General features: G+C 38.7%; 1 protein-coding gene across 2 annotated transcripts; it reads left to right on the top strand.

Moving 5' to 3' along the window:
* The first annotated feature begins 489 nt into the window (after nt 1–489).
* Nucleotides 490–5,620, top strand: LOC308077867 (uncharacterized protein). Of its 2 annotated transcripts, none has more exons than XM_080418838.1 (2): nt 490–597; nt 1,920–5,620. In XM_080418838.1, exons 1-2 carry the CDS (start codon nt 569–571, stop codon nt 3,298–3,300), a joined length of 1,410 nt encoding a protein of 469 aa, XP_080274964.1. In that variant the 5' UTR covers nt 490–568; the 3' UTR covers nt 3,301–5,620. The 2 variants fall into 2 exon arrangements, with proteins under 2 accessions (XP_080274964.1, XP_080274965.1); XM_080418839.1 differs by having other exon boundaries at nt 547–623.
* Nucleotides 5,621–17,211: the final 11,591 nt, after the last annotated feature.

The raw sequence follows: 17,211 nt of genomic DNA on the forward strand, positions 1-17,211 counted from the left end.
TATTTGAACTGGGGACCCGGCCCCCACCCACCCTGATAGGCATTACATTTAGTTTGACACAGCCGATCTACAAGCTCAGTTTGACCAGTTTTTGTAGAATAATTTGTTGATTACTTGATGCAGTAGGCCTAATGGTCTTTTTTCTTTTATTTCTAGATGTATTAAAAAGGTCTTAAAAGTCCATATATCACTTCACTGTCATCTGGGGACCCCCTAAAAAATTAGAATATGTATTTGTCATTTTGTCTGCAGACCCCCATGTAAAAACATGTTATGCCAGGGACCCCCATACAAGATTTGTGCTGTTAAAATGTTTCAAAAGTATTCCTAATAAAAAAAGAAGAAAAAAAGAAATGCGACGCGTTGTGAGCTTGTAGATCGGCTATTATCAAATAGCCAATGTATTACGTTTAAAGGGCGAAGGGCTCGCTTCTTTTGGGCTTGTTTTCATAGACCCGTTTGCTTGTTTCTCTCTCAAAACCTGGCAACACTATCCTGAAACACCCATACAGGACCAGATCCTCTCCTCTCACATCGCAGCAGTGAGATTGATGAAAATCCTTCCAATATGAGGCCACCACCAGCCACCAATTTTGGGTAAGAAAATCCAACCATACACAACGGTAATGTTTAACGCCGCAACGTTGTTTAACTATAATAAATATCTGGCTTATAGCGAATTCTGCGATGACGCATTATTATTAACATCATCATGGTAACGGACACAGCTTACTGCGTTGTTCCAAAACAGTCTGGTCGTGTCATTGTTGCCACTGTGTGGGTGATGATGATGACGACGGCCCGCAAAATAATATGTATTTTCTTTTACAACATATGTGTTGTTGTTGTTTTTTACTCACAGCCAAAATTACCTTCTTTTTAAGATTTTTTTTTTTTTTTGTTTTTGAAAATAGCAGATCTACAAGCTCACAAGGCGTCGCAATGCGACGCCTTGTGAGCTTGTAGATCGTCTATTTTCAAATAGCCGTAGCCTAGTCGCTTCTTTCGGGCTTGTTTTCATAGTGGTTGCTATTGTTTCTCACAGCCACAGCAAAACAGAGAATAACCCCAATAATTTAATGATGAATGATTAATGGTTGTTATCAAGGAGCCTACGTTGTATTTATTCAAACGTCAATAAAAAAATGGAAAATGAAAGAAAAACAACATTTTCTCTGGCTGGTCCAGTGGCCTACACAATCATATGTACAGCCCTGTTAACCATAGGCTATATCAGTGGTTCTCAACCTTTTCAGGCCATGACCCCCCAAATCATGAACTGGGGACCCCCCAAAATAATCATATTTGAACTGGGGACCCCCAAAAATAATCATATTTGAACTGAGGACCACCCAAAATAATCATATTTAAACTGGGAAGTGAACCCCCCACCCCGACAAGCACTTGGAATTGTAGGGGTTGAGGCATTACAATTATTGACTCGGTTCCACAGACAAATATTGTGAAAATAGCCGATCTACAAGCTCACAACGCCTCGCAAGGCTTGTAGATCAGCTATTTTCAAAATGTTTGCCTCTTTCTTATATTATTTGACTGTTTGACCAGTGTAGTTTGTTGGATTACTTTTGATGCAGTAATGGTCTTTTTTTCATTTCATTATTATATTTTTGGTATTAAAAAGGTCTTAAAAGTCCTTAAATTGTCACCTTACTGTCATCTGGGGAGCCCCTCAAAATCATGTAGGGACCCCCCTGGGAGTCCCGAACCATAGGTTGAGAACCACTAGGCTACAGTACATCATTATTTGAACCACAGGCCTATATAGGTTACAGAAGAAAACAGAGTCCTCTTTGTGATAATTAGGCCAAAGATATTTGTTTATATTTGTAGGACTAATTGTCATGGGCTGATTTTATTGTCATGACACGTTTCACCAAAATACTTTCCTCACTTTATAGGTACATGATGGGAAATCTGTACAAGGTGGTTCTTGTGTCTCTTCTAATGGTTGCTGTCCTGCACACTGACCTAACATGGGCCAAACGAGGCAGCAGCAGCGGCGGCAAGAAAGGCTCCGGCAGTAGAGGTGGCTCCTCATCCTCCCCAAAACCACCAAAAGCAACAAACACTCAGCTAGGTAGTAACTACCCCAGACAGCCGCCGCCACAGGTTCCCAATAGAAACCCGAATCCCTATCCTGCAGGCGGAAGCTACCCTGGCAGAGGCACCAATCCTGGAGGCTATCCCAACCAGAATCCAGCGGGGGGATACCCTGTGGGGAGCAACCCTGCTGGTAGAAACCCAAATCCATATCCGGCTGCAGGTGGAAGTTATCCTGGCAAAGGCGCCAATCCTGGAGGCTATCCTAACCAGAATCCCGCAGCAGGTGGTTATCCCGCAGCAGGTGGTTATCCCGCAGCAGGTGGTTATCCAGCTAGAAGCAATCCTGGAGGCTATCCCAACCAGAATCCAGCAGGTGGCTATCCAGCCGCAGGTGGCTATCCAAACCAAAACCCAGGCAGAGGGAATTATCCTAATCAGTACCCAGGTGCTGGAGGCTACCCTGCAGGAGGATACCCAGGAGGTTATCCAGTCAGAGGGGGGAATACTGGACAGGGCTGGGGTCAGGGGGGTGCAGGGGGCTACCCGGGTGGAGGAATGGGGGGACAACCCAATTGGAACCCAAATAATCAGATCCTCAGTCCCCGCTATGGTGGAGGAGGCTACGGATATGGTGGTGGACAGGGCATGGGAGGGTCTCCTTTCTCGCGTTCTGTTCAGGGTATGGGACACTACCCCTCAGGCCAGTCTCAGGGCTTTGCAAAGAAAGCCATGATGGCAGCGGGTGTTGGAGCTGTGGCAGGAATGGCGATAGGCTATGGGTTAGGGCGATTCCCTCGACCACCAAGTGTAAACTTCCGCAGTCCCCAAGAAGAGCAGTATTACAACAACCAAATGTACAATCGTTATGGCTCCAAATCCACAGACGAAAATGACTTTGGGCGTGATTATGATTACAGCTCTCCTCCTCCAAAGACGTATGACAACTTCATGGATACCTGCATGAAAAGGACGGATCTCATTACAGGCGGAGGTGATGAGGAAGGTGACGACACAGTTGGCATTGAAGAGGTTGGGTACCCAGCCCTAATTGAGCAACTTAAGTCCCGGCGATGTGTGGAGCTTTATGTGGTTTACTCTGAGCCCTATCTGAAGAAAAAGACAGCTGAGCAGCATGTTGGGGCCCCCCAAAACAAGAGCAACCCTCTGAGTTCTGGGCTGATGCAGCTTTTCGCCTCCCTCCTCATGCTTGTGAGTAGCATGCTCCTGCTTCAATGAACAAACAGCATATTGATGTCATATACGTATTCCACTGTACTGCAGCACATACTGTTGAGGAATCATTCCATAAAAACTACAGTTTAGTAGTTTTATTTTTGTTTCGTTTTTACTATTGTTTAATAACTAAACAATAGTGCAACAACTGTACATGTTTTGCTTCACACACATGAGTAACTCGGAAGAAAACCCGAAAATATAAGGGAAAGAAAATTCTTTGTACATTTCTAAAACACTTTTAAGGATAGCATATTTGTTCTACTGATGGCACATTTTTTTATGTTCTGAAATTAGCACTAATACCAAAACTTCCTGAATCACAAATAAAATAAATACTAGCAAAATATAAGAAAGTATTTGTTTAGCACTTCATGAAAATACAGATTCTGATACTTGCAAAGTTGAAACATTTCTAGTATTTAATTTACACATACAGCTTTTGATCAGTCCATAAATCATATTAATGAATGTTTAAACACCATATATGAAACAACATATTTTATGCTAGTGCATGGTATTTCATGTATTTTGCTTGTTTTACAAGACTGTGTTGTATGTCTGTGTAAAATACAAAAGAGTAAGGGTTTGTATTTTATGTACACATTTTTGTTTTCTTAAAGTAACACAAACACAAGGAAATATTGTGCAATCTCTCTTAAATGTTGGTAGACATAAAGTAACTAATAAAGTATTTCAATCAATCAATCAATACTCAATTAGTCAGAAATGCAAACAGCATGAGGTACAGTCAGTCGGACATTAAGGATAAAAGGATAACACAAAAAAAGTCCTGGGGATTTGTTTCCATTTTGGTCCTAGTATGGGATTAAGGTGCAGATTTCCACTGTAAATGTATGGGATTACCAGATGTTATATTGTTTAGGCTATTCCAGTGCTTTTTGCTCATAGTCCTGTATTTCACGGTGCCAATTATTCTACAGACCTTTAAATTCAGTATTTGGACAGAACAAAGTAATTTTTCATGAAGAAGTTATCTCAGTGCATTGACTTCTAAATACCCCACTACCAGAGTATAAATATCACCTATAAAAATCACCACAGTGTTTTTGTCAGGTTCATTTGCAGCCTTTTTAATGGTTCAGTGCTGTGATGCCACATCGCTGTAAATTACAACTAAAAGCATTGAATAAAGATATATCAACACAACTACAAGGTTAGGATGTCCAACTCTAGCACTTCCCTATTTCTAGTAGGTGTTATTTTGACTGGACAGTATATTGGGAAATGCACAAAAGACAATAGTCATATTGAAATGCAAAAGGACAGGACGAAAACAAAACAGAACAAAAGCTAGAATGTTATATATCAACAGTAAAAGTGTATTAAAATGTCCACATAGTGTATACAGTAACGTCACATACTTATGTCTAATCAGGTCTCATTAGTATTGGCAGCCTGAACTGTGGGACTATAAACAAACGGGTGTAGATGTTGAGGGAACTCCCACAAATTCATAAATCACATGGGACAAGTCTATTACTGACCAGTCACCAGATTTATGGACCTCATTGTATATCTGCATCTGCCCATTGCAGCAACGGCAGTATATTTGGCAAATTGTCCACTTATTAGTCACTCCAGTCTCTATAAAGGCTCTATTCATAGGGTTTCTCCTTTATTCTCTTTAGATCTTGGTCTGTATCTTTCCATGCTCGGCTGCCAAGTAGGGTAGAGTGTTATTCTTTTATTGGGTCCAATTCTCTTTTCCCTGCTTCTGTGAACACATGTTTTGTTTTTGTGTGTTTCATTTTCTGCTAAAGTATTAGATGGTGCATTCTCATAATTATTATTGGCTGAATTACCCTATTGTTTTCTAAATAGAAATATTTATTTATAATAATTTTCTTCTCAACATACAGCAGTTTAATGTCTTAAATTGGATAATCAACTCGATTTGTATTGATGCTGTTGAACAGTTGTAAACAGAAGACCAAAAGAAAGGCTTCACCCGAGATGTTAATGTGACAATAACGTTTACTTTGTGCTGTATCTTCTTCTCTGTGACTCGGCTCCAAATGTACCATTTTATATTAATTCCGATTAAAACAAATTTTCTTTTAATAACTAGCCCCAGTGTTTACCTTGTAGAATACCACCCAAGTGCTCTTATTCATCTTTACAAGTGGATATTCTGTCTCAGGCTGTATCATTATATTCATGCCTTTGTGATGTCTTTGTACAGTAAATGCTTGTACTTACTCATGTATGAAAATACATCTAACTGTAAATGTTTTTGCTGTTGATATTTAGTTGGTACTTACTGTACATTGCTGTTATTTAGTAGGCTACATGTCCCAAATAGAAATGGATTCAATAAAATAAACAACATCACACGTATTCATTGTAAATCATTAACTCTTAACATAAAAATATGTCTCCAGTACATTCAACCTTTCAAATATGGCGCACTGCAGCACACAGCTCAATTTAAATTTCCTGTGACACTGCCCATAAGACAATAACATTCATATTTCAAACGGTTAGACTACACACTACAGCATCATCATAATCATCATCATCATCATTATTGGTCATAAATGAAGCAATACAAGAGGAACTTGTTTAAAGGACATTTTATTGTCAGTTTTTACACGAGTTAGACAATTACATTTGTATTCAAGTGATGAAAGGTGACACTAAATTCCCCTTATCCAGGCACCAATTAAGAAAGGAACAATGGGTCCAAGTGTAATGAAGATGTTACTCATGGGACCAGTGGCAGCTCCACTTCTGAGCAGGCGCTTGTTGGACAGGTTGTGGACCCCTTGGCCTTCACGATGGTATAGTTGCTGCCCTGCGCCAGATGTACCTCTTTCATAGCCATAGCCGTGCCCGTAACGCTGCTTTGTCTTACCAAGTGACCCCAGTCCATAGCCAATGGCAGCGCCTCCAAGCGCACCGGCTGCTGCCGCCCCCGCCAACTTCAGGCCTTGCTTGGAGGAGGATTTGCTCTTTGGTGAGGGTTGCACTTTGTTATCTAGCTCGTCACCCTTTCCTTTTCCACGGAACCCACCTTTACGTTTAGAGTGTACGCCTGGGCACAGCGCTGCCATGAGCAACATGCATGCCCAGAGAATTAGAAGCTTCTGCTGGCCAATCATAATGGCAGATCCCTGTCATGCAAAAATACATGCATTAATGGCAATATGTATTATGTATGATTTGACCACTTTCAACCCGGTGTCCCTATTTTGGCCATGTCATCAATACCATAAGTGAAATTTTCAAAACTGTCAAAAATAATCCAAAATTGCAGATATACAAGCTCACAATGTGTTGCATTGTGATGTGTTGTGAGATTATAGATCAGGTATTTTAGCTACACATTTCTTTGTGAGGACATTCACAATAACATCAGAAATGCAGTGAAACACTGTGTAGTTGTCTATGTCATTCAAATGGATGCTAAGTCCACTTACACATGGCCCATTGCACATCAAAAGCTTTTGAGTCACATGCTTACCAGTGCCAACAAACAAAACAAAAACAAAACTACCCGCATGTTCTTTTGGCACTAGGACTGCTCAGGCCTTGTCGATCTATTGAACACAACAGTGTACCACCCTTTCACAATGCTTTTATTCAATTCCCTGGCTCTTTCATTCAAAGTATTTAACTGGTCTTTACAAAAAACTAATTGATACCATCAAACTAGATGATATTCAAGTAAGTATACTGTGTGTGTGTGTGTGTGTGTGTGTGTGTGTGTGTGTGTGTGTGTGTGTGTGTGTGTGTGTGTGTGTGTGTGTGTGTGTGTGTGTGTGTGTGTGTGTGCGTGCTTGTGTATATATATATATATATATATATATATATATATATATATATATATATATATATATATATATATATATATATATATATATATATATATATATATATACAGTATATATATATATATATATATATATACAGTATATATATATATATATATATATATATATATATATATATATATATATATATATATATATATATATATATATATATATATATATATATATATATCATAATATATGATTATAAGATTATAATTATTTTCTCAACAACACAAACATTGTACGCAGTAATAGCAGTTACTAATAATTAGTATTATCAGATTTACTTTTGGAATAGTCACCTTGAGAGAAGAGATCTTGTGTGTTGATGCTGGAGCAGCAAACTGTTTTCAGATCATACCACTTACAGTTCAGCAGCACATTGATCTGTTATCACTGCCCAGTGATAACTGTACCCAGTCAATAGAAAGCACATACTGTAGCTCCTCCCCAACCCCCCTGCAACCCCCCCACCTGCACCCCCGCGCGCTATTGGTTCGAGATCACTAATACAGTAGAAGTTGAATGATTTCTGCTGATGGGAGTTTTCTAACGACAGGAGTCCTCACTGTCCTCCCATTATGCAGCAAATGTGATGTTTATTTCAGTGTGTATGATAGAAACTTGGCCAACAGGAACAGATCTATTATTGTCATAAAGTGCTGATTTCTATTACCCTGCTGCCTAGCTGTCCTAGTTAGGTGCTTGCTTCTGGTAATCACTAAAACACTACCATAAGGAGCATACTGTGTACATTCAGGCTCATATTATGGTTCAAGATACATGAGCCATCATATTGGCGTATCATTTTTGCAAGTGCAAAAAAAAGTCAAATTTGCCAGCATTGCTGCTGTTCTTCATTGCTTCAAACAATTTTTTTTAACCAATAGATAGACCATAGCGTCTCTTTTCTAGGCAAACATTTTGGTAACGAGATTTACAACGTATTTTTTTTAGGTATTATTAGAATAGTTTTACAAGGGGTGTGTGTGGTTTTGTTTAACGTTAAATGGAGGCAATTTCTCAACCGTCTTCATAACCAATGTTTTAATGATAGTTAGAGGGGAGGAAGCCAAGTTTTTTATTGCCAGCCAAACAGATTTTTTTTTTTTTTTACTTTTTACGTCAAACCTGGATTCATCACTATTAGGAACTATATAGGAACTGTTCCTGTTGGATATCATGTCTTCCACACTGACCCAGAACTTCTGCACATTTGGACATTCAGATTGTACGAGACTGTCCCCTTGCAATGCTCTCTCTAGACAATAGACAATAGCTGGCTGAGTCAGATACCCAGGAAACTGAGCTTGCTTTAATCACTTGAACCCTAGCATCCCTCTGGGGGGGGGTGGGGGACATTCGCTGAAAATAGCAGATCTACAAGCTCACAATGCGCCGCAACGCAACATGTTGTAAGCTTGTTTGTGGATTGGCTGTTTTTGGCAAAGGTATTCAGCGTGGAGGGGGGGGGGGGGTATAGCTGAATCCAGTCAACCAAGTTTGTTAGTTTAAGTATACAGGGTTTAGGGGACACCAAATCATCAGGAAATTAATTCTGGGAAGTGAAGAATTGATTGGAACATCTTGATTGGAACATCTTCCAAAATGTATATACTTTTTTGAGCCCATGTTTCCAGAGTGAATTATTTGCCACCTGACAGCAAATTGGAGTAGTGTCATGAGAGAATGGTTGCGCCATTTTTACATTTTAAGCATTTGCAATGGTTTGTATTGTGTATGATACTATTGGTATAAAGAGAAGCACGTTTTATAATTTAGCCCAGAAAAGGAGAAATTAGTTCTTATTCTTAAGGTTCCCAAGGACAATGCATCTCTAGATCAAAACAGAAACTTAAGGCAGTGATTTTCAAACTTTTCTTTTTTTCTCTGGCCCACTAGTATTTTTCGAACAATCCTCACGGACCACCCCACCCAACCTCCCCACAACCATATATATATAGTTAGTATATAAGAAAGCGCAACACAGTCATTTCTATTTTATTTAAATGTATTTTATTAATATACAAAGTATATCAAGCCCTTAACAGTCATTATTTAATTTAAATCTTTTTTCTCCTTTCTTTTGCCTATTAGTTCCAAAATGTTCTTCATTTTGATAGTATTTAATTTTGAAATATATATTTCTATATATCTTTCTGTAGTATTTAACAAAAGTACAATACTTTCAATATTCAGTCAATGTCTAGTAGTTTCTAGAAGGAATTCCTTTATTTTCAAAATGGGGAGCCAGAAAAGGGCCACCAACAACCAATCCATCATTTTCCTCATGGCTCAGATGCTGCTTCTTTGTCTGGGGTTCCATTGACAATGGTACAGAATGAAACATATCTTCCATCGTCATTTTAGGAGTCACTGAAGACTTCAATCTCTACATTTAAAACAGACATACAGTAGATGGATGTGTTAATTAATGTGTCATGTGAGAAGCGCTGGCATCTTTAGTGTAAAGTAAAAAATATATAAACATATTGGCGCACTATTGTATTTCTAGACTCTAGAGCTTACATTCCACTTTTGTTATGGCAAATCACTGCATAGATGGGAGTGGAATGACCGACATGATATGAGTCATATGACATTAACAGGCTCTCTGATCTGAGGCAGAGACGGTTCCGTAAGCATTGCCAAAAAACGAAACCAAAAAAATCTGTCATTACAATGATATACTATGGTGCTACAGTTCTTGTATTCCAATGCAAAAATTCTTAACATAGGGTTTATGATTTATGCTGAAAATACAGTTCATGTTTAACATCAATTCCACCCTTCAATATCTCAAATGTAATGTGTTTTTTAAATTTAGGAAAAAAATGATAAAAAAATTAAAGAACAACGTGTCAGTCAGTCTATTAAATAAATACAAACTAAAGGGCCCAAGCATGATAGTCTAGGGTTATCATATTGTGTATGCAAACCCTCATATTTAAATTAGCAATATTGTGTAGTTAGTAATACACATCAGTGTGCTTTAATTTCCTTACCATTAAAAAGGTCCCTTTATGATTGTACAACTCATGCATGGCTCCCAGAGGAATCCACACGGTGGCCACCAAAGCAATGAGCCATGCCACAGCATTTGCCCATTGTGGATAGTAATAGGTTTTTCCATAGCGAAGAGGGGTGTATTGGATTAAACTGGACACCAATATAACCTAAAAGTTGAACCAAACAATATATTTTTAAGCTGGTAATATATTATAGAGAATAGAAATATTGTATTTTGTTGTTAAGTCACCACAATGGCCTAATGACCAATGCAATTTGATGCACACAAGCGTGAATGAAATATTATTGTATATGGCATCTACCTGTAACAGTTTTACAATTAGGCTGTTGGCTTGCATAAATAGAGATTGTGAAATAAAATGTAACTTCAACCTACCATAATCAGTACAGGGGAGATCACCAACCAACATGCTTTGAAGAAAATACTTGGAGGCTTCTTCAGAATTCTTTCTACCATGACGGAGAGACGACGCACTCCTGAAAATAGATTGCATTTTTTTGGCAGATACAAAAAGCAAGCTAGAATTAATATTTGAATACTACCACCATGCAATATAAAAATTAGATAAAGCACTGAGACTACTTGCCAAATATCCAGGCGATGGTAACAGTCTCCAGTAGAGCTGTTAATGCCATTGGAATGCCAATGGAATGGTCAAAAAGCTGGAAGATGTAAATACCACCCTGTAAACAACCAGATCAAATTTCATTAATTAATTTATTATCACAAAAGTACAACTAGGCATGGCATATTATACTTTTGGTTCTGATCAAACAACATATTTTTTGAATAATATCACAGCAAGGATTTAGACAGATGAATTAACTCAATCAAAACTTGATAAGTTTCATTCAGAATATGAAATCAGATATGTAAAAACTCAAGGTTGTATAAAATCATTAGAACATTCAAGGTTGTGTTTCTAAGATCTGCGTTTCTATAGTTTGAGTTGAAGTGTTATTTACACACATCCGTGTTCTATACTGCATAAAGCAATGCTGAACCTTGGTAGAAGTTGCGTTGAATATGTCTATCATGGTTATAACTCATGATACAAGTCCATATATTGGTGATCATCTTTATCAGTTGCTTCTGTGCTCACTGTGGTTCTGGACAACCGTCTAACAGACTACTACACTCCCTCAGGTCATCAACGACACAGAGTTTCATAGAGTTTGAAGTCGGACGGACGGACGGACGGTTCTTGAGATATGTGAACTACAGACACACGTACAACCGGACACTCAAAAGACAGACAGACAGACAGACAGAGATTTCGCGCATTTATAGTTTTATTTGTATAGTTTTACACTCATATTTTCATAATGAGTGAAAATAGCAGATCTACAAGCACACGTTGCGGCTTGTTGTAAGCTTCTATTTTTGCCATTTTTCGCACAACAAAGTATAAGGTTTAAGTGGTCAAATTCTGGGCATTTCTCTCTCTTTCTTTTTCAAAGCCACACAAGGGCATGCACATACGCATGCACGCACACTCACACACCTGGGTGATGCAGGGAATTCCAGTAAGAAAGACAAGCAGGCAGATGAATGCAGTCACACTCTCCTTTCTTTTTGGTCGGCAAAGAATTTGATTTTTGGAACCAAAGGTGTCAATTAGAGTTGTCACTAAGAGCTCAACGTGTGCAGTCTGCAGTTGGAACAGAACAGAACAAAATAAAACACATTTTTGTTACACAATGAAGGGTCGTCTATCGTTGTATGAATGGTTACATGCATTGTGTGTGTGTGTGTGTGTGTGTGTGTGTGTGTGTGTGTGTGTGTGTGTGTGTGTGTGTGTGTGTGTGTGTGTGTGTGTGTGTGTGTTCACGCACGCACGCGTGTTAAGTGAGAATACATTATGATAGGAGGGGAAACGTAAAAAAATTGAAATATAGAGGAGATTAGGGTGAACACTGGTTTCAATATACTCAACCTGGCAATCCAGACCAAGAGTCAGGAGCATGAGAAAGAAAAGAAATGCCCAAAGCTGAGGGACTGGCAGAGTAGAGAACACCTCGGGGTAGACCACAAAGACTAAACCAGGCCCTGCAGAAAACACACAGGATTATATGATATGATATGACTTCTTATTAAGGGCAATCATTGGCTAACATTAAACTTTCAGTTACTGTAGTTCTCTCATGCAAAGGTAGTTATAGTGCATCTAGGAATCACCACACCCTGCAATTCAATACTTATAGTCACATTGAAAAGGCCAATGAGTGTTACTACATCCACAACTCTTCTTTTATTCCTGCCCGATCTTTCCATATATTTGGGTCCTGCTTCAAAAGACCTGACACACACTACAGTAGGCTACATTTCACTGTACAGAAGCGAATCAAAGCGCTTACTGCAGTCGTTCGATGGACACTTTGCCCCTGTTGACAATGTCCATCCCCCAAGTAATAGAGGTGACCAACCAAAATAGATGATATAGACAGCTACTGAGCTACTGTACCAAATGCTGAATTCACACCAGCAGTACTGAAGTGCCTCATCATCATAGGAATTTGATCAGTCTTACCTCCAACAGCAAGGTTGTTTATGTCAAGTCCATGAATGTGAGCCATGTGTCCAATTCCAGAGAAAATGGCAAACCCAGCAAAAATGCTTGTTGCGGAGTTGGCCAGTGACACGATCAATGCATCCCTGTTGAAAGATGAAATTAATGTGGTGCAATTTGTATGTTTTGACTTATCAATACATGGAATCTGGTACAACTACCGTATAACTTCCTATTAAACCCATTGAATTAAGCCCATGAGGCATTTAAACGTTGAAGCATAAACTACTCATCATAATGCTTTTATGCCTGCTCTCAGACTACTCTAGCTGTGCCCAGACAATAATGCCCTTTATGTACTGTAGCTACATCCAACATCTAATAATTTGCCAACTCACTATTAGTCTGATCATGCATAGCCAACTGTACTGTTGAATATGATAATATGATACCAAACACATGTGCATTCTAAATATTTAAAATGCACTGATGCTCTGTACCTGAGCATATTGTTTTCAAATTTATTATGACTGGATATGGAGATCATGACGCCCAACCCAACCCCTATGGAATAGAAAATCTGTCCACTGGCATCAATCCAAACCTGTTAAAACAAGAAAACGAGACATCTTTAGTTTGAAATTAGGATCAGTGAAATGCTGCAATCCAGAACTTATTTCAATGAATAATGTTATTTTAACAAATCTGTATGGTAAAATATGTTAATACAATATAACTAACACATCTGCAGTGGTTGAAAGTGGTCCTGGTTTCACATAGCACCCCTACTGGTTCATGAGTAGTACTGCCTGAACCACATAAACGCAATATCTCCCTGACCAAGCGGGGACTATTATATCTCATTTGAGAGTCATGTTGAGTCTCCCATGCTTTAGACCTGGGTTCAAATCCGGCATAGGACACAATTTACACATAGAGTAGGGATAGTAGCTTTAACAGCTGTTGGAAATGACCTGTTACTTTGAATTACTTTAAATTGTATTGAATTTACTGCTGAAGTCCAGATATATGAAAGCGTTATATAATATCAGATTTGAATCGTTTGGCTTAATAAGGACTATGGCTAATAAAAAGTTATAAAGTAGCCATTCCATCAATTTCACTGACTCACCTGAATATCCAGTAGTTTATTCCATCTGGGTTTCAGATAGAGGATAATACCATCCATGGCTCCAGGGAGCCTGAGGTTATTAATCAATAGTACTAACAGCACAATATATGGAAATAGTGCTGTGAAGTACACCACCTGTTTGCACATAAAGAAAAAAAAAAACATTAACACAAAAATGTGTTCTGAAGCACTGACATGTTATTGGACATTATGTAATGCACATTTTCATAAGGGGTGGAGGTACACAGTAAGATCCTCAGTGTTCATTTATCCATTTGTAACTCTGACAGTGTAAAATCTAACCAAATGGACCGTATCCTTAGGGGTCCATTTGGTTACATTTGTACCCTCTCAGAGTTTATTTAGGCATTCCACTGGGCTCTGACTATCTGGTGCGTTGTTAGTCATCTATAAACATACAGTACGTAAGGAAAGGGTCACACGCAGAAAAGTCTGTTTATTTAGTTTAATAATTAATGCGTATGTCACACCACAAAACGTTTTCTGACGTCTGGCCTTCGTCAGTGTGTACAAATGATTACACTCTCACAGAGTTACATCAACACTGAGGATTTGACTGTGGAGCTGCTTTTGTGACGTAATTGAGCAGTACACAACCTTTCCTGTGGATTTGATCCCTTTGAAGGTGCAGAGGTATATAAGTATCCATAAAAACAGAAGGGTACCAAAAAGCTCCCATCGTATGTGTCCCACATTCTCTATTCCTTCTGTGGCCTCCAGGAGTTTACGGCTATACATTTCCAAAAGACAATCATTATCAAATTGTATTCAATGCAACATTTAAAATACAAATTAAGTTGAGTGGGTTTTATGTTATCAAATTGCATTATTATAATTATAATACGTGGCACTTTACAGTGATTTACGGTGGTTATCTGTGGCATATACTGCTCATATTCTGTATGCATACTGTAGGTAGATAGACAGACAGACAGACAGACAGACAGACAGACAGACAGACAGACAGACAGACAGACAGACAGACACACACGTTTACTAACAGCTAAGTTGGACTACTGGCTGTGACTGCAACGCTGAACTTACTCAAAGAACTGCTGGGAGGCGGTCTGAGTGTGTGTGGCATTCCCAGCCATAGAGCAGTTCTCTGGGATGTTCCAGGTGCCATTGCACAGGTTCCAAGGCAGAGAAGTTCTGAAGGTGTTGAAAAGGTAGTACAGAGTCCAAGTTATAGCAGTATTGTTGTAAGAGCACAAGATGAAAGTCAGTACCACGGTAGAAATGCCCACTCCTGTAAATAAAATAAGAGATAAAAAGTGATTTTTGAGAAGAGACAGTGGCACAATTCAGTAATATTTTTTCTTTGGTAATATTAATATAAAGCCATTTAAGCTCAGAACCACTGACGTGATCAAAAATAGACAAGAGAGCAAAGAGTCCTAAAATAAACAGCATATTTATTTTAAATGATCAAGATGCACAATAAGACAGTGTTTTGTTCAAATTATCTTTTCTTGCATTTGCTGGTACTTTGCCAGGCAATACAAAACTTACTGGAAACTGAAGGATTCACTATGTATTTTAATTATTATGTTTGTACAGGCTCTGTGTCTAACAACCCAGAGACAATGAACCAACCTTTCATTAGAGGGCAACACTTGGAGATGGCTTGTATCGGGCCCAACTGTGTGTATTGCCCCAGTGAAAATTCCAAGAATACGAGTGGTATGACACAAAGACATGTCAAAATAAAGTATGGGATAAAATAAGCACCTGCAAAAAGAACATGGCAAATTTTATTTTGGTGGAAAAAGCTTCATGGGTGAAAAATAGTAGCCAAAACATTGATGAAGAATGCTTTCTTTCTTTATTCCTTTCTTTCTGCGAGTATGTGACTACGAGTAATAACTGGTGGAAACAAAAGGAAAATATTATTCAGCATGATTATTTTATTCTTTACCTATTTTAGGCTTTAAAGGGATAGTTCAGGTTTTTACATTTGTGTTTGATATTGCATCTCCCAAGTTCTGTGTAAAATATAATAAATACATTTTAAAAGTTAAAACCACTAAGAAATGTACACTGGAAGCTATACATTATCTTGCTATCGGAAAACAAAGCTAGCCAGTGTCTACTGACTTATAACCAGTATCTGACTGACTAACCCATATTCAGTGACTCGCTAGTCGCTACCCAGTATCTGACTGGCTAACCAGTATCTGACTGGCTGATACTACATAGTATAATGCTCAGCATCCATGCTGAGTCAGCATGGAAGTTATGGGAAAGCTCTAATGCTGCTGCTCCTACTTTGCTCCTTCTTGTTATTATACTATTATTATAACTTGGTAACCTGGCATTCCTGTGACTTTAGCAGTAAGGTCTATACTATTTCTGGTTGCATACAGAATATTTTTGATATTACCTCCACCGCTTTTGAAGCATACGTACGGAAACCGCCAGACATTTCCGAGTCCAACCACATAACCTACTGATGCAAGAATAGATTCCACACGGTTTGGCCATACAGGTCGGCTCCCTTCCAAGGACTGCATCATTATGAAGTCATATGTCTTGTGCACAATGCTTCACTCAAAAAACTGCTGGGTTACAAATTAGCCCAACCCTAACCCCACCGGTGGGTAACTGTGAGACAGAACACATTCTGGTTTGGTTTGACCCAAGTGCTTAGTTTTACCACTTAACACATAATGCTGTTGAGGGGTCTCATTTTATACCATTTTCTGATGGATCTAAGTGTACCATTTCCGTTTGCATGTCAATATGGTTAAAATTGGCTGTGCCTCTGGGAGCCATATTGTTTTAGTTTCTGCCTATTTGTTATGATTTTTCTTGTCCTGGTAACAGCCATGGGTCTGAACAATTGGCTACAGAACTCCTGTATCACCAATGTTAGACTGTGTTAGATATTTTATAATCAATAGTGTATTAGATTAGTTAGATATTTTATAATCAATAGTGTATTACATTTTGATTTGTATCATTTTGGATAATTGCATAAAGCATGTATTTTGCTCAGATAACAGCTCATTGGTACAATCAAGCGCACGCACGCACGCGCGCGCGCGCACACACACACACACACACACACACACACACACACACACACACAAGTCAACACACACCGGTATGACCCCTATAGAGACACACGGCCGGAAGCGGAAGGCCTACAAATCCACGCCCACTTTTGACACTCGGGGTCCGTTAGAACGATGAACTGCAGCTCTCAATGCAATCTCTATGAGAGGCATTGTAAAATACCGTCATTTCACTGGTTAACTACTGAGGCTGTAGCGATTTTTTTTGTGTTCTAATAATCTGTCCCATTTGTTTAATTTGTCCTTTTTAATGTCCCATATCTTTCATCTCGATATACTACCCACAATATACTATAATATACTCC

This window comes from Gymnoscopelus braueri, assembly GCF_963280865.1.
Source record: "Gymnoscopelus braueri genome assembly, chromosome: 22".
NCBI classification, from domain to species: domain Eukaryota; kingdom Metazoa; phylum Chordata; class Actinopteri; order Myctophiformes; family Myctophidae; genus Gymnoscopelus; species Gymnoscopelus braueri.

Excerpts from the sequence above, each read along its gene's own strand:
- LOC308077867 (XM_080418838.1), top strand. The coding sequence starts at position 569 with ATGAGGCCACCACCAGCCACCAATTTTGG. Across the intron at positions 598-1,919 it reads CCACCAGCCACCAATTTTGG|GTACATGATGGGAAATCTGT; the intron begins GTAAGAAAATCC and ends CTCACTTTATAG.